Below are 18,119 nucleotides of genomic sequence, written 5' to 3'. Positions count from 1 at the left end.
CTCCTTAGCCACAGAAACTAACCTTCTGTGCCAGTGGTGGAGCATAACTAAAAAGAAACTATATTTCCTTCAATAAAATTGTGCAAATATGTACTATAAGTTAAACTAAAACATGTGGCAGTGTAAGTGATTTGCAGAGGCTTTTAGAGAGAATCCACAATGACACGGTTGAAACTCACATTTCAAATGTATTTTTAGCAGTTACTTAGCAATGTTACACACAGTTCAGTTTATGCAGCATAGAGTATACTGACGCAATACATAAATCCAAAGCGCAAATACAAGTCATGTACACCATACACATACACCATGTTCGCACAGAATAGAAGAGCTTAGAAACAACAGAACAGAAGAATAGCTGACACTGGCAACCAAGAAATAATTAGTAAATGTTAAGTGTAAATGAGGTTCTCTCGCTCTTGCCCCCTCATGGGCATGGCATTAGAATTGCATTCAATGTGTTGATAGCGGATTCGTAGATTACCCTGGAAAAAGAGGTACAAAAATAAATAATGTAATGTCATTTTGTGGTTGCTATTTTAAAATATAATTTGCCATCTTACAATTCCCATCTTACGAGCATGTTTCCTTAACGTTCAGGGTAAAATGCTATAACAGCTAGCTAACAACTCAAAAATACTTAATTGTCTTAAAAACATACAAAAAGCTACCAACAGATTTACCCCAGTGGAGAGCCATATGGGTCTTGGTCAAAAGTAGTGCACTACAGGATGCCATTTGGGACAGACCGTACAACGTTCATTAATCTAGTCACCTCTGGATGTCTCCTTCGTTCTCAGCCGTGACAGCGTAATGTTTCTGAAGCTGTCTCTGGACGGACAAGCCTGTACTCTTCAGATCTGCCTTAAACTTCCCAGCTGGAACAAAAACAGGCACAATCATTACAGCACACTGGATACTGGGCTTCTTGCAGTCATTTCAATGAAACCTGGGCATAAGCAACTGGCTCAGGCCCGAGAACAGTGGATAATGGCACACGTTCTGCTCCACACCGGCAAAAGTTACACTCCCAGTTTAACAGCTAAAAACCTTTAGCCACGCCCTGTTAGAAACTATTCATGGATGTGAAATCATTCTTTCTTTTTTTAAACAAGAGAAATTCTCTTTATTGCAACTTATTTTACTCACTCTGTCTGACAACTGCCAGAATGTGAAGAACTGCAGCCAATCCGGTCAGACCATCAATGACCTCCGAGTCGACAGTTGAGATGATCTCTGCTAGGAAGGCTCTGAAAAAGAGAAGAGGCCTCGGATTAGAACCACCAATGAGGAGAAAAGTACAGTATATATTCCATTGCTGGAGCTCTTCGTACGACATCGTGTGGGGTTGACTGTTTGGTGACTGTTCTTCCTCTTGTTATTCCTTTTTGTGAGGGAAAAATCTGTAAAAACATTTATCACAAAAAAGGAAACCGAACTGAGCAGGTCAGTGTGCATAGTAATAGAAAGCAGCAAACCGCTTGGAGTGTAGTTGGTTGTTTACCTTGTGACCGGGGACGATTTGAGGAGAACGTTCAACAAGATGCTTGAGAGAGGAGGCAAATCCTGGACTGTCTCTGGTGTTGTGACCTCTTGAGGATGTGAAATCTAAGATGGAACAGTTTTAAGTTCAGCGCAGATTAAATATCGTACTTGTTCTTTATTCGCAACCTATCAACATTTGGAATCACATTTTCTATCTGGGAAAATAGTGTATCAGCCATCTTTGTTACCTTTTGCAGGGCGTGTTGGGTCGCTGCGAGGGTGGCAGCACAGACGGTTGAAAACACCCCGTTAAGGGGGTTGGAGTCGATGCCCGACCAAGCCTGAACCACCTGGAGGAAGTCTCCTAGAGCGGTAACAGCCAAGTGCCACAGCTACAACAGCCAGTGGAGAGAGAAACAACCTTAAGTCATCTATTCACATTTGCAAGCTGAACATGGACATTTCTATCTATAGCGTATCAGAGTAGGGGGTACACTGGGGAGAGCAAAATTTAGTTGGTGGTACAGTAACTGAAAAACCTCATTTGAGAAGCTTGATAAATATGGCCCCAGAGCTGCTTCTGTTGTTGGGCCAAATAGGTATTATTTATAGACAGCCATTTAAAAAGTGTGATTGAAAAGACTACCTCTAAATGATCTACATTTGTGCTTTTGATTGACACTCAAACCATCAAGGCATTTGGGACGCAAGCCATCATCCTCACCTCCTGGCCCTCCTCGGGGTCCTTCCTCAGGCGGCGAGCCATGACCTCCAGGATCTTCTGGAAGACGTTGGTGACCACGGTGAGGATGATGGAGGACTGCTTGTCCTGGGCCTGGTTCTCGGGGACGTAGTTCTCCGCCACCTCCGTCAGCACAGAGAGCAGCAGAGGAACACACAGGTAGCCCTTCTCTGAGAACACAATAAAACACACACACCCACGTCAAATTTCCTCACACATTGAAATGAGTGACCTAGTCCAGTCAACAACTATTCTAGAAAATCTACAATTCTAAATGTGCCTTGTAGACATGTAGATTTACAGATGGTTGAAAATGGCATGTTTCTTCATTTAGATTCTGTAGGTCTCTATAATAGTATATGTTTAGTATAGATATACTCACCAGAGAGGAGCACGATGGAGCACAGGTGAAGGACCTGCCCTTTGAACTCCTCGTCCCCAAGGCCCACCCGGATCACATCTCTGCTCACCGTCAGTAAACACTGCCAAACATCACCGCGACGTTAGAGCAACCTTGTCACTCCACAAAGAGGGACAGAAAAATAACTCTTTTTTTTATTTTATTGTATCAGCATAGTAATTCAGAATTTAATACGCAACTGTTTTTAAGAACATGGAATAATGCCGAAAGACCAACTAAACAAACTATATTATGGGACAATAAAAAATAAAAATCATTCAAAATTAAATTTTTGTGCTTATTCGTCCTGAAAACGACACATTGAATAAGCCACCATACCATAGTATCTTAATCGCAAGTGTTGGTGCTGGAGCTCTAGAGAGTTAGTGGAAGCAACAGAAGTGGGTATTAAGATAAATGAGGGGTTTATTTTCAATATCTGATCACAGCAGCAGCCTCTGGGTGACACACTTGAGAGAGTAATGGAAGAAATAACTATTGAAGCCCATTTCAAAGAATAAATGAGTCCATCTTGCTCTCTGGGAGTGGGAGGCATACAGCGGAGAGCTGATACGTGAGAGTGTGGACCGGAGCTGAATAACAATCTATAAAACAGACTAAGGTGGTGTCCCAAATGGCACCTTATTCCCCATGTAGTGCACTACTTTTGACCAAGGCCTATAGGGCTCTGGTCAAAAGTAGTACACGGAATAGGGTGCAATTTAGGATGAACCCTTAGTCTGTTCATAGACTGACAGCATAAGATCCAGGACAATAATTGATCTACTAACCATAATACCATAAAGCTGCTCGTACATTACCAGGACCTAATGTCCTGGCTAATACTGTAACAGTGTAATACACATAAAAGAATAGCCGAAGAATATAGTTATGTCTGATATTTGATAAAAAGTCTAATGCTATATTACTCATGTGTGAAGGTTTCCAGAAAAGCCCTTTTTACATCAGCAGTTGTCACAATTTGGTTAACTAAATACATTTGATTTATGTTCCCTCTGTCTACAGGTAAAGCACGGGTGTCGAACCCAATTCCTGGAGGGCCGAGTATCTTCTGTTTTTTTGCTCCTGCCTTGAATGATCAATTAAGGTAATTGATCAGTTATGAGTTCCCCTCACCTGGCTGTCTAGGTCTTAGTTCGACACAAATCGAAAGAAAATAACACAACCGGCAGACATACAGCCCTCCAGGAATTGAGTTTTGACAACTCTGAGGTACCGCGGAGTACTGAACACAGAATTAACGCTTAGGTCTTCTGTACAAAACGATAGTGTAAACCCTGTCCTGTGATTGATACCTGCTACCCTATCCAGAGTGTCACACTTACCTCTACTGCCTGCCTGGCGAGGTCCCGCTGCTGCTCAGTGACCCCTCCCTCACTGGGGCCGACCAGGAAGGGCAGCACCCTCTCTGCCACCCACGCTGCCATGTTCTCCACAGGGACAATGAAATCCCTCCCCCCCGAGAACTGGGAAAGCAAATAACGGTGGTTATAGCAAGCCCAGGTGGTTATAGCCAAAACACTGCACAGACCAGTAGTTATATCCCAAATAGAGTCTACCAGATCTGGGACGATAAACCAAAGTACTTACAGTACACTGCTCAAACCGACACTTATCGAGGATATTTAGCTGATATCGTTAGTAGCCTACACTTGACTAGAGATATGTGAAGTTTGAAATGAAATAAGTCTGCTAATATGGGTGACTGCTAATGGGACAATGGATAGCTACAACATGCAAAGTAGTAGTAGCTTTAAGGGTAGTAACAAAAAACAGATGCACATTAGTGTTATAAAGTTATCAATCTATTTATTGCTAGCATAATAAGTCAGTTTATCATGGGCAATACTGTACACAGATTGGCTACAAAGCGGAGGCATGTAGGCAATGGGGCTCACTTTGTGCTGTAGATGGGCACTGAGACGTGCGTGAAGGGCAAAGGCTCTCAGTGCCGTTTCTGCTCTGGGGACATCGGCCCGGGCCTCAGAAGAGCTCAGATGGGATAACAGCACTGACTGAGAAGGAAAACATGACACAGGATCCCACCTCTGTTCATAGCCTCTCACCGCACATATAACCAATCTATACAACTCCGTAATTATATTGTCTAGTCTACCTTCCAGGCCCCGAGGGCTTGGTGCAGCTGTTTGAGCTGGCCCTGCCTGAAGGGCAGGATGCAGTCCCGCGTGGAGGTACGGCTGACTAGGTACTCCAGGTAATCTAGCCCCAGGTCTGGCTTGGCTACCACCGTCTCCTGGATGCGCACTTTCCGACTGGTGTTCCCTTTGCCCTGTGGAGGAGAAGGGGGAGCAGAGAGGTGGGATAATGTCCAACGATGTCATGATTACATCTCAGTACACTACTATAAAGAGCATTAAGGCAAAGTGTTTGAAGACAAAACTCTTTGTTTACTCAGAATAAAGTAAAGTTAGTAAGATTTATTACTATGCAGATGCATCCCTCCTTTCTGCATTACAATGCCTAATAAAATATCCCAAGGAGCCACCGAGGGTCTCACGGAGGCATCCCTATTCATCTGTGCCTGCATCTCAAATGGCACCCTTTCCCTATATAGTGCACCACTTTAGACCGGAGAACCTATGGACCCTGGTCAAAAGTAGGTCAATATATAGAGAATAGGGTGCCATTTGTGACACAACCTCTGTGCATGTTGCTTACAGCGGGGGTGGGTAAGGCATCAGTGAGCCAGTCTGTGATGAGCTCCAGGACGTGTGCAGCCTGGCCCCAGCTACACAGGCACTCGATGATCTGACTGTACTGGGACACCTTGGCCCCCGCCTCCAGCCTCTTCAGCCTGGACAGCACCCCACAGCTGGAACACAGGGACCAGAGAGACAGGGTTAACACAGACAGAGACACAGAGAGAGTCTAAAGAGGCCAAAAGGACAACAAGTTAGCAGGACCCCCACAGACCTGAAAGTGGGGACAGAAGCTGGGGGCAGTAGGGAGGCCAGTTGGATGAGGGGAACTGTGCAATGCTCCTCCTGAAAGAGAAAGAAACAAGGTGAGGACATCTTAAATGATGGGGAAGATATCTGGGGTGCGTACCAATAATCTTACCTTCTTCGTTTAAGTGCGAACTCGTTCACTACTCCCCACACATTTAAAAGCATTGGACTGGTGTAGGCATGGGCTAGAGGGCGTTTCCATAAACCAGTCATTTCCTTTCAAATCTATGAAGGGAAGTGAACAAGTGTTCACTTAGGAGAGATTATTGGGACACAACCGAAGTTGTGACTGCCACAAGGTAAACTCCAGTCCAACTCACACCTGGAAGACATTGAAGTACTTGGGCACAACGAAGCCAAACTTGGCAGTGGTGTATTGGAGGGCTTCCTTGTTGAGGTCCAGGGCTTTCCGAATGCTCCTCCACAAGATCACCACCACCTCCAGCAGACTGGCCATGGACGCCGTGTCCTTGACCGACAGGACATGCTCCAGAACCTGCAAGGAACTTTGTTTTAAATCTGGGATTTAAAATACAACAAAGCGGTCACCGTGCAACTTGTTGTGGTAAACAGCTGAGCGATGGGGCTCGAGAAATATAGAGTCCAGTAGGTACTTGCACTCAAACCACAAATAGGAAAGCACCAAGGAAGCCGGGATGCCAAAATATGCATAAATGAATACCATGCTCGAAAGAATACAAAATGCCAATAATTTTTTTTTTTGTTGTTGCACATTGCACTTGTACCTTTTGAGCATGGCATTCAATTAACTATATTTTAGCACATCAGCCTCCTTGGTTTTTTCTCTCCTTTTCATGGTTCGAGAACCGCTGAACTCTTAAGGAAATGTTCTCTCGCACCGGCCACTATTCATTCTAGCCTGAGCGCAAACCCTCATACCAGCTTTCTATGCTAGACACATGTAAACACTTACATTCATAGACAGAGCTACGGATGCAAGGACTGACGATCCAGTACACCAGAGAGACCGATCAAAATGATCGTTTTTACCATGTCTTGAAGCTGGAAAGTGTTTGTTTAGAACTACATTTACAAACAATTGAGTAAAACAAGATAATACGTTGGGTTATATGATGGGGGTACGACAGGAACTGAGCGGAGACATTTAGCTGAAGGGGTGGGGTGTACTAATTCTATATTACAATTTGAATGATGGAAAAATCTTGATTATCGTACATGCATTCCATTGACAAACGACAATTTCCTTAGTCTTGTAAGTGAGCTGACATTCAGTGCTACAAATCAGTCTTACACTTGTGTTCTCCTTGTTTGATTCTGTCTCATTCAGGTCTTCAGTCTGGATGCAAGCGTTCAAACACCGGCGGATTGTCAGCATCAGCTTGACTGGGACACAAGCGGTACAGTAAAACAGACTTTCAGTCAGGGATTTCTAACAATTTCAAATGACTCGCATAACATCTGCTAGCTAGATACGTAGTTTGATCTAGGGGGAATAAAGACCTTAGACAGGTCAGTACTGTCAACTGATTAACGAGCGATTTAAATGGATAGTTCGAGAGTTTGGCAATGAATAACTTTTTTTTCTCTCTACTTACCCAGAATCAGATGAACTCATGGATACCATTTGTATATCTATGCTTGCAGTTTGAAGGAGGTTGAAGGTCGTTTCTGGAGCGATTGCTAACTAGCGTTAGCGCAATGACTGGAATATGTCAAACTATCCCTTTAAATCCCACATATGCTGACAGGCGCTACATACTGTAGCTGAAGGCCAAACTGATCTATATTAGTGAGGGCTGTGTAGGAGCTACTGTATATAACTGCAGGCTAAACTCACCTATGTTAGTGGGGGCTGTGTAGATGTGTGCATACTGGTAGAAAGTCCTAGCTGCCTTGGGGTTCATCTGAATCAGTGTGACGCAGCGCTCGCACCACACCTCCACTGATTGGTTGACGGGGAAGAAGGAATTGAAGAGGAGGTTGACGATGCGCTTGGAGACAGGCTGCGAGTCGACGGCCAGACGGGCTAGCAGGTGTTCCATGGAGGACACCTTCCAGAACTGGAGAGGAGAGAGAGAAGGGGTACGGCAGGGTGAGCATCACAAATAATGTCTGACAGTGCTACCGAGATAAGCAGGGAATCAAAAAGCTTTCTCCCAACACAAACAGAAATAACTACAGTGTATTTCCTGACAAAATGACAACAATGTAGAAATATAAATTTAGTAAAATGTATAGTTGTACTTTGAATATCTTCATTGTTGTCTTTTTGTTTGGTAATACGTTGCGGTTTTGCACCAAAAATAAATACACGCAAGCGGTGTTTTTACCTTAGCGGCTCGCACTGCTTTGATCTTGAGCAGCATGTTGAGGAAGGCCACGCGTACTTTCTCCGAGGTGTCATGGAGGCTGTTCTTCAGAGCTGGCAGCAGCTGCTCCAGCAACGGGTGACTGTGGCCATTGTCCAGCACGATGGTCAAACACTGGAGAGAAGATTTAATTGTAATCCATAATAACAACACAGAACCGCAATGATGACTAGAGGGGGGTCAGAGTTCATATAGGTCTGCATCCCAAATGGCGCCCTATTCCTTATACAGGGCACTGCTTTTGACCAGATCCTTAAGGACTTGTCAAATTAGTGCACTATGTAGGGAATAGGGTGCCATTTGGGACGTAGCCATAATGTTCTAATATATGTAGTGTTTTATTGTATTCAATACTGTGGTAACTCACCTTGAAGACAGAGCAGCGGACATCAGGGGAGGTGGTATCATTGGCCAGCTCTACCACCAGCTTCTTGAGGAAGTCGGTGATGACAGTGGGGGGGATGACCTCCCAGCACTTGGCCAGGATCTTACAGACCCCGAGGATGGCTGTGGAGCGCACCAGAGGCTGAGGGTCCTCTAGCAGGCACTGACATGTTACAAACACACACCGACACACAGGTACAAACAGGTGAGAGCTTTAGAATGTTAAGCAGACATCACTTATTAAACAGGAATACACTGTACACAGTGCTGATAAAAATAGACTCACTACACTTGAACTATTTAACCCTTTAAAATCGACACAGAAACATTTTTTTTTATCATTCCAAATTGTCGTATTTACATTTTAGTCATTTAGCAGACACTCTAATCCAGACTGACTTCAGGGTTAAGTGCCTTGCTCAAAGACACAGACAGATTTTTCATCTTAGTCGGCTTGGGTATTGGTACCAGCAATCTTTCGGTTACTGGCCCAACGCTCTTAACTGCTAGGCTATCTGCCGCATATGACCTCAACTTATGGCATTTCAGGGATTCACAAACATAAAACGACCACTTGGAAATTCAACGTCATAATACATCGACTTACGACCAGCATGTCCAGTTGTTTCTGGATGGTCTCGTCCATCTTCTCACTGCTCTGGCTAGGATTGTGGATAGGGAAGGCCTCGGTGAAGAGCAGAGTGGCATTGGCCCGGACCTCAGAGTTGGCAGCCTACAATGATCGAGAGAAGACTCCTTCATTAGTTCAACAACAAAAAACACTATCCAGAAATAAAGAGAGTACGTGTATCAAGGAAAATGTGACTGTACACTTAGCGCTCTCCAGAGAATGGGCTTGTAGAGTCTGTAAAGCATCTCATCCAACCCATGGCGGCCCTTCAGTTTGTGAAAGTAGCTCAGTATCTACATAGATGAGAGTTAAGTCACACACATATAATAAACGTCAACCACTTTGTGGTAAAGTAAGCCGGCTGGAGGTTTGCTGATATGATGCTAAAGCCTTAGTCTTATGAAAAAAATGAAAATAAATACAGGAAATGTGTGTTGTTGAAGTACTACTTTTCCTTATATTAATGATTAAAAAATATATAATTATTATTTCTGAAGCAGACAGAGTGAGAAATATGTTAGAAACACACTAAGTCAAATGTTCACAGCACCCACCTGTCTGACTTTGGCATGGACGGGTGAGGTCCTGTGCAGGAGCACAGCGTGCTGCATGAAGTCCTGGATGCATGTGCTCTCTATCTGCTCCAGACAGACCCCAGAAGCCTTCTTCCAGGCCCGGCAGTAGATCTCAGCTATGTGGTCAGTATGGGGCCTGAGAAAAATCAACGGAGTTCAACCAAGCAGTCAAAAAAAAAAAAACAGGTCATAACATCATTAATTGAATAGAAGAAAACCATTGTCTCCTGACAGCTACCTTTGAATAAGTAAACCTTGACCGAGCCAGAACGGCCCATCTCCTGGACAGGACACTAAGTCTGGGGGCCTTACCCTAAATTCTGAGTGCCAAGCTGAAAGGCATCAGGTCCCATTTTTGTTGAGTCTTTGGTATGACCTCCCAGACATTATAACAAGGACACTTAGTACCTTAATAGGAAACTACAAATGCAAAACACTTACTTTGCAAAGTAAGGTAGCTGGTTTTTGATGGTTCCATGGATCATCCGGATGAAGTTGACATTCCAGCTAAAGAGGAAGACCATCAGACGCTTTCCCTGTCAGCGAAAGTCATGTTATTGGAACGACAATGTGAGCATGATAGCATCACACACACACACACACACACACACACACACACACCAGACCTGGGTTTCAAATATGTGAAGAAAAAAAAACGATATAAAAACATTCAGCGTTTGCTTTTGTATGGAGTTCCAGGTGGTCAGTGTTTGCAGTTTTAGGACTTTTCTTTTGGTTTATTAAGCCAGGCAAGCTCAAACGGGCAGAGAAAATATTTGAAATTCAATCAATTTTTAAGTATTTCAAAGTATAGTATTTAAGTATTTAAAAAAAAAAACACTTGACACACACACACCAACAGAAAGACATACTTACATCTTCGTTTGTAATGTGATTGACACTGAGGAAGCACTGTAGCAGCAGATCGATCAGCTCCTTGCTGCACTCCGACGCAAAGTCCACAGTGAACAGCACCTCATGGAAACCCCAAAGCCTTTGGATCTCAGCCCCCTGAGAACGTGCACACAACGCAGCGACAACATTCAGCAAACCAAATACAAAAACGGCTCAATGCAGACGCCAAAAGACAAAGGTGCCAAGATGAGGCAAAAGGTTAGTACAGAGATATCATTCTTCCCCCAGATAACCAGAGACACATACTGGAGAACAGCCTATAATGCAGATACTGCCTGCAAGGAATCCATCTCACTAGGTCAGAAACGAGAGGATCACAAATCCTAATCGTATATCACTCCAATGCAAACAGCCACCTCTCTGATACACTACTGTAGAAGAAGACTTCAGTTCTGACAGAGAAAAATGAAGAGCACATACTGTCTTTCAAACTAATTCTTCAGATGATCCCTGAATGAGAGTACCGGGTGATTAGAGAGCACTCGTCTGTTGTCGAGAGCAGGGAGTGGAGAGAAAAAATATTTCTGACTCAGGCTCCTGATGGAGATGATTAGGGATATAGGGGGCTTCACAAAACACAGATGAGGAGGAGAGCCAATCAGAGATAAAAAGCAAGCACATGGAAGAAAAATACAAAAATTAAATATGTAAACATGTACCCAGGATTTTTCCTGCATAGAAAACTCTTGGGTGGGCCGCCTAAGTGTTTTTTAGGGCCACCTATGTCCAAACAGTTTTCAGATTAGGGGATGGAAAAACATTCAGTGTAAAACTTCAACAACTAAAACCAGATATAAAAGTACACTATATATACACAAAAGTATATAGATACCCCTTCAAATGAACGGATTCGGCTATTTCAGCCACACCTGTTGCTGACAGGTGTATAAAATCTGGGTTTGGCGGATGCTAGGAGAACGCTAGCTGCCCCAACTATAAAGTATGGTGGAGGAGGAAATGGTCTGGGGCTGTTTTTCATGATTTGGGCTAGGCCCCTTAGTTCCAATGTAGGAGAATCTTAATGCTACAGCATACAATGACATTCTAGACAATTCTGTGCTTCCAACCATGTGGCAATCATTTGGGGAAAGCCCTTTCCCAAACTGGCCTGCACAGAGCCCTGACCTCAACCCCATTGAACACCCTTGGGATGAATTGGAATGCCGACTGCGAGCCAGGCCTAATCGCCTAACATCAGTCCCCAACCTCACTAATGCTCGTGGCTGAACGGAAGCAAGTCCCCGCAGCAACGTTCCAACATCTAGTGGAAAGCCTTCCCAGAAGAGTGGAAGCTGTTATAGCAGAAAAGGGGGGACCAACTCCATATTAATGCCCAAGGTTTTGGAATGAGATGTTCGACGAGCAGGTGTCCACATACTTTTGGTAATATAGTGTATATAGAAAAGATAACACACACACACACACACACACGTATCTACATACATACATACATACATACATACATACAGTGTGGGAAAAAAGTATTTGATCCCCTGCTGATTTTGTACGTTTGCCCACTGACAAAGAAATGATCAGTCTATAATTTTAATGGTAGGTTTATTTGAACAGTAAGAGACAGAATAACAACAAACAAATCCAGAAAAACGCATGTCAAGAATGTTATAAATTGACTTGCATTTTAATGAGGGAAATAAGTATTTGACCCCTCTGCAAAACATGACTTAGTACTAGGTGGCAAAACCCTTGTTGGCAATCAGAGGTCAGACGTTTCTTGTAGTTGGCCACCAGGTTTGCACACATCTCAGGAGGGATTTTGTCCCACTCCTCTTTGTAGATCTTCTCCAAGTCATTAAGGTTGAGGCTGACGTTTGGCAACTCGAACCTTCAGCTCCATCCACAGATTTTCTATGGGATTACGGTCTGGAGACTGGCTAGGCCACTCCAGGACCTTAATGTGCTTCTTCTTGAGCCACTCCTTTTTTGCCTTGGCTGTGTGTTTTGGGTCATTGTCATGCTGGAATACCCATCCGCAACCCATTTTCAATGCCCTGGCTGAGGGAAGGAGGTTCTCACCCAAGATTTGACGGTACATGGCCCCGTCCATCGTCCCTTTGATGCGGTGAAGTTGTCCTGTCCCCTTAGCAGAAAAACACCCTCAAAGCATGTTTCCACCTCCATGTTCGATGGTGGGGATGGTGTTCTTGGGGTCATTGGCAGCATTCCTCCTCCTCCAAACACGGCAAGTTGAGTTGATGCCAAAGAGCTTCATTTTGGTCTCATCTGATCACAACACTTTCACCCAGTTGTCCTCTGAATCATTCAGATGTTCATTGGCAAAGTTCAGACGGGCATGTATATGTGCTTTCTTGAGCAGGGGGACCTTGCGTGCGCTGCAGGATTTCAGTCCTTCACGGCATAGTGTGTACACCAATTGTTTTCTTGGTGACTATGGTCCCAGCTGCCTTGAGATCATTGACAAGATCCTCCCGTGTAGTTCTGGGCTGATTCCTCACCGTTCTCATGATCATTGCAACTCCACGAGGTGAGATCTTGCATGGAGCCCCAGGCCGAGGGAGATTGACATTTCTTTTGTGTTTCTTCCATTTGCGAATAATCGCGGCCGGCACCCCACCGCTGCTTGGTGATGGTCTTGTAGCCCATTCCAGCCTTGTGTAGCTCTACAATCTTGTCCCTGACATCCTTGGAGAGCTCTTTGGTCTTGGCCATGGTGGAGAGTTTGGAATCTGATTGATTGATTGATTCTGTGGACAGGTGTCTTTTATACAGGTAACAAACTGAGATTAGGAGCACTCCCTTTAAGAGTGTGCTCCTAATCTCAGGTCGTTACCTGTATAAAAGACACCTGGGAGCCAGAAATCTTTCTGATTGAGAGGGGGTCAAATACTAGAATATTTTTTTGTTGTTATTCGTCTCTCACTGTTCAAATAATACCATTAAAATTATAGACTGATCATTTCTTTGTCAGTGGGCAAACGTACAAAATCAGCAGGGGATCAAATACTTTTCCCCCTCGTATGTATGTATGTATGTATGTTGTTGTTGTTGAGAATAAGATCATCTTTGATAACTAACAATCACCAAAATAAAAGCTGGACAGAGAGAAACAAATTCCCCAAATTATGCATTCAGGAGTATTTTGGTCATGGCATGCGGCCCCAATTGATTTTGGTATAATGTTAAAGTCATTTAGATAGCATAACCCATGGCAAAATGTGTAGAACTGCAGGAAATTAGCCTCAAAACTGCAACATTTTATCTCCACCACATGGCAAAATGTGTATAATTACAGGAAATTTGCTTTGAAACAATATTGTCATTACGGGCCAACAGGAGGGCCTCCGGTCAGAGACCACATCAATAGCCACACCCGCATCACACACCCCAGAGAAAACCCTGATAGCCGATCATTTTGTATTTCCCACCAAAATAACTGAAAGCAAGTCCAGAAAGCACGCTAGAGAAAAAGGAAGACCGACAGAGAGCAAAACAGAAAAGAAACAACAGGCCATGTTGGTGCTAAAGGGTACGTACTGGTTTCTTCAGTATGAGGGTCTTCTCCAGGCATCCAAGGAAGGCTGTGCGGCCCAGCTGTTCTTTACCAAGGAGGCCTTTCTTCCACCAGGCCTCGCACAGACCGTGGATAGCCTGCCGCAGAGGCATCTCAGAGGCAGGAAGGTAAGGCAGGACACCTGGGGTTGTTGGACAGAGACAGACCGAAGGGTTGGAGTACTTAAAATAGTCTGGCTGACACCTAATTCAAAGTCCTCCTGACTTCAGTCTGGAAAGGCTCTTTTGATGTTGTCAGCATGGTGTTGATAACTGTGCTTTTTTTACTGATTGGTTCTCCTCTGTGTCTTCCTCACTCAAACACACACATGGACAGCCACACAGCCCCCGAGCACCACCAAAGCTCAGCCAGAAATAAGTACAACTCTGCACAAATACTGCATCTACAAAGGCCTCCTGTCCAGACCAGTGTGTCAGCTCTCCCTCACTGACCATGTGAGTCGTGTTAACCAGGCTCCGTAAAACATGTATTTTCAAACGCTTTGAGATTCTTTCTATACTAAAAAAGCACTATAGAAATTAAATCATTGATTCTTATTACTATAAAACAAGGAGAGTTAATACTCAAAACATTTTAAAAAAACTCACCATTTAATATGTTGCCACACTCTAAGAGAGAATTGTAGGTGTCGCCATCCTCAATGACGTTCACAGAAGCTGTGACCACTAGAATCACTCCCTCAAGGACAGACATGGTGTGTGTCTAAATAACGAAATAGATTACCACCTCTCAATCAAGGAATAGTAGACAACTGAACACTGACATCAGATGTAGGAGATTAAGTCAGAGCAAGAATAAAACAACTGTTGTCATGCCCAGTGTGGAAGAATATAGAAGAGAGAGAGTGGTCAGGATGTGGAATTGTCATGATACTACGATTCTCCATGACAGAAAAACAAGACAGACTAAACTCTTTGGTCGAACCTTCTTTATGTCAAATAGTGTGCACTATAGCTTGGGAAAACAAACATTTGACTCTGGGTGACAACATAATGCATTTTATTTCCAACATTAGGACTGTATCCCTTAAATGTAATCTGCTTCATGTTTAATGCCCTTGCCACGATACTAGTATTGTGACAACTCTACTCACCCGGTCTGGGGACACCACCTCCATGTCATTGTCCTGCTTGTCTTCCTCTAAGCCAGCATCCCAGTGCTCTGGTGCGAAGGCTGCCAGCTGGTCACAAAGTAGTGTGACTAGTCGGGCCCACAGTGCCTCTCTCTGACCCTTTGGCAGCTCCTGCAGGACCTCATCCAGGTCAAAGGGCTCAGCTCTGTCCTTCTGTGGTAACATTACAGCCAACCGGGTCAGAGGCAAGGCTCTCAAATAGATAGACGAGCATAAGGAATGGTAGACAATACTCATTTTGAGATTCATGATATTGGTCCTATAACACAGGGGTTCCCAAACTTTTTCACTGAAGCCCCCCTTTCAGCATTGGGGAACATCCCAGGTCCCCCTTGTACGCACGCCACATCTATGTGCACAAGCACTGTTTTTGACAAACGGTTGCCCTCTTGTTGTCGGAGAGGTTTAAAGCTTATTTCCTGCAATTCTGTACATTTTGCCATGGCTAATGCGTGTGTATTCATGTGATATTCGAGTGATTCAATAATTACAACAAAATATATGTGCTAAAAAACGTTTGCATTTCTGAAAAGTAATAAATAGCTCTCTAAGGTATGCAATGACTGACATGACAAAAGGAAAACTGATGATGCACTAGATACCCAATTTCGAAATTGCACCTTGTGCATTCTACTATTACCACTTTTAAGAGTAAGTTGAAAGCCTGACTGTTTCTTTATTATTATTAAAATAAAAAAAATGGGGGGGGGGGGGGGGGGGCAGCTTGGGAACCACTCCTATTCATATTTGAAGTTTTGCAAAAACAACATTGTAGTTAATGTTACTCACATGGAGTTTAGTGAAATTGAGAAATTCCCACACATTGTCTTTGCAGATGGAGTCTAAAAATGCCTCTCGCACAGACATGTTTAGCCAGTACTGTGAAATAAGAAGTAAAATATCTCGTTAAATCTGAATGATTTGGATAAAAACAACATGTCATCACGAGCAACAACAATAATGTTAGCTAACAAACCCGAACTTGCTTCGTGTTTCCGTTTTATGGACAAAAATAAAAACTAGAGTTCATCAGCATATCATGTACCACTAGCTAAGTTAATGTTAAATACATACCAATGTAGTATGCCGTTCTTATAACTCATCAACTATTTTCTTATTATAAACGCAGCTTCCCCGCGCAAATTTGGATTTGACATCCAGAGCCACGTGACACACTGTTGTGACGTCGTAAACGCTCCCACTCCCTCATTTTTAATAGAAGTCAATTGATCTAAGAAGACCAGAGACCCAGTTACTATCGCATTGGTGTCTATGGGAGAGCCACCCCCTTAAATAACCCGGAACAGATTATTTTGTATTTGTTTTCCAATGGTAAACAGCCTGAGTGCACTATCTTCATTCATCCACCATCTGAAACACCTCGGTGCCCAACATCGCGATACATCCGAAGCAGACTCGACAGACCAGGGTTTGGAAAGTCAATGCGAGAAGTGAACAATTCTTCCTGAGTTTACGTGTTAGACATTTAGCAGACCTTCTTATCCAGAGCGATTTACAGAAGCAATTAGGGTTAAGTTCCTTGCTCAAGGGCATATCGACAGGTTTTTCAACTATTTGGCTCAGGGATTACTTATGGTTACTGGCTACTTGCAGCCCATGAACTATACTGATAAAAAAAAATAAAGGGAACACTTAAACAACACATCCTAGATCTGAATGAAAGAAATAATCTTATTAAATAATTTTTTTCTTTACATAGTTGAATGTGCTGACAACAAAATCACACAAAAATAATCAATGGAAATCCAATTTATCAACCCATGGAGGTCTGGATTTGTAGTCACACTCAAAATTAAAGTGGAAAACCACACTACAGGCTGATCCAACTTTGATGTAATGTCCTTAAAACAAGTCAAAATGAGGCTCAGTAGTGTGTGTGGCCTCCACGTGCCTGTATGACCTCCCTACAATGCCTGGGCATGCTCCTGATGAGGTGGCGGATGGTCTCCTGAGGGATCTCCTCCCAGACCTGGACTAAAGCATCCGCCAACTCCTGGACAGTCTGTGGTGCAACGTGGCGTTGGTGGATGGAGCGAGACATGATGTCCCAGATGTGCTTAATTGGATTCAGGTCTGGGGAACGGGCGGGCCAGTCCATAGCATCAATGCCTTCCTCTTGCAGGAACTGCTGACACACTCCAGCCACATGAGGTCTAGCATTGTCTTGCATTAGGAGGAACCCAGGGCCAACCGCACCAGCATATGGTCTCACAAAGGGTCTGAGGATCTCATCTTGGTACCTAATGGCAGTCAGGCTACCTCTGGCGAGCACATGGAGGGCTGTGCGGCCCCCCAAAGAAATGCCACCCCACACCATGACTGACCCACCGCCAAACCGGTCATGCTGGAGGATGTTGCAGGCAGCAGAACGTTCTCCACGGCGTCTCCAGACTCTGTCATGTCTGTCACGTGCTCAGTGTGAACCTGCTTTAATCTGTGAAGAGCACAGGGCGCCAGTGGCGAATTTGCCAATCTTGGTGTTCTCTGGCAAATGCCAAACGTCCTGCACGGTGTTGGGCTGTAAGCACAACCCCCACCTGTGGACGTCGGACCTCATACCACCCTCCTGGAGTCTGTTCTCTGACCGTTTGAGCAGAAACATGCACATTTGTGGCCTGCTGGAGGTCATTTTGCAGGGCTCTGGCAGTGCTTCTCCTGCTCTACCTTGCACAAAGGCGGAGATAGCGGTCCTGCTGCTGGGTTGTTGCCCTCTTACGGCCTCCTCCACGTCTCCTGATGTACTGGCCTGTCTCCTGGTAGCGCCTCCATGCTCTGGACACTACGCTGACAGACACAGCAAACCTTCTTGCCACAGCTCGCATTGATGTGCCATCCTGGATGAGCTGCACTACCTAAGCCACTTGTGTGGGTTGTAGACTCCGTCTCATGCTACCACTAGAGTGAAAGCACCACCAGCATTCAAAAGTGACCAAAACATCAGCC

At 44.2% G+C, this 18,119-nt stretch overlaps 1 protein-coding gene across 1 annotated transcript; it reads right to left on the bottom strand.

Annotated features, from left to right (window-relative positions):
* Window positions 1-170: 170 nt before the first annotated feature.
* LOC106578617 (condensin-2 complex subunit G2) lies at window positions 171-16,415 on the bottom strand. The gene is made up of 27 exons (XM_014157622.3): window positions 16,230-16,415; window positions 15,945-16,034; window positions 15,117-15,308; window positions 14,611-14,725; window positions 13,987-14,144; window positions 10,435-10,569; window positions 10,000-10,094; window positions 9,538-9,694; window positions 9,184-9,276; window positions 8,960-9,085; window positions 8,336-8,515; window positions 7,930-8,082; window positions 7,437-7,659; window positions 6,891-6,982; window positions 5,940-6,113; window positions 5,583-5,653; window positions 5,328-5,481; window positions 4,765-4,938; window positions 4,547-4,663; window positions 3,974-4,114; window positions 2,610-2,709; window positions 2,210-2,397; window positions 1,734-1,877; window positions 1,505-1,608; window positions 1,150-1,250; window positions 776-878; window positions 171-485 (listed from the first exon to the last, which is right to left on the bottom strand). Exons 2-27 carry the CDS (start codon window positions 16,020-16,022, stop codon window positions 428-430), a joined length of 3,426 nt encoding a protein of 1,141 aa, XP_014013097.1. The 5' UTR covers window positions 16,023-16,034; window positions 16,230-16,415; the 3' UTR covers window positions 171-427.
* Between the last annotated feature and the right edge of the window lie 1,704 nt (window positions 16,416-18,119).

This window comes from Salmo salar, chromosome 19 (assembly GCF_965601325.2).
Source record: "Salmo salar chromosome 19, fSalSal1, whole genome shotgun sequence".
Lineage (NCBI taxonomy): Eukaryota > Metazoa > Chordata > Actinopteri > Salmoniformes > Salmonidae > Salmo > Salmo salar.
This window is presented reverse-complemented; position numbering and strand designations above follow the sequence as displayed.

Excerpts from the sequence above, each read along its gene's own strand:
- LOC106578617 (XM_014157622.3), bottom strand. The coding sequence starts at position 16,022 with ATGTCTGTGCGAGAGGCATTTTTAGACTCCATCTGCAAAGACAATGTG. Across the intron at positions 9,277-9,537 it reads TCCATGCCAAAGTCAGACAG|ATACTGAGCTACTTTCACAA; the intron begins GTGGGTGCTGTG and ends TCATCTATGTAG. Across the intron at positions 7,660-7,929 it reads AAGCAGTGCGAGCCGCTAAG|TTCTGGAAGGTGTCCTCCAT; the intron begins GTAAAAACACCG and ends TCTCCTCTCCAG.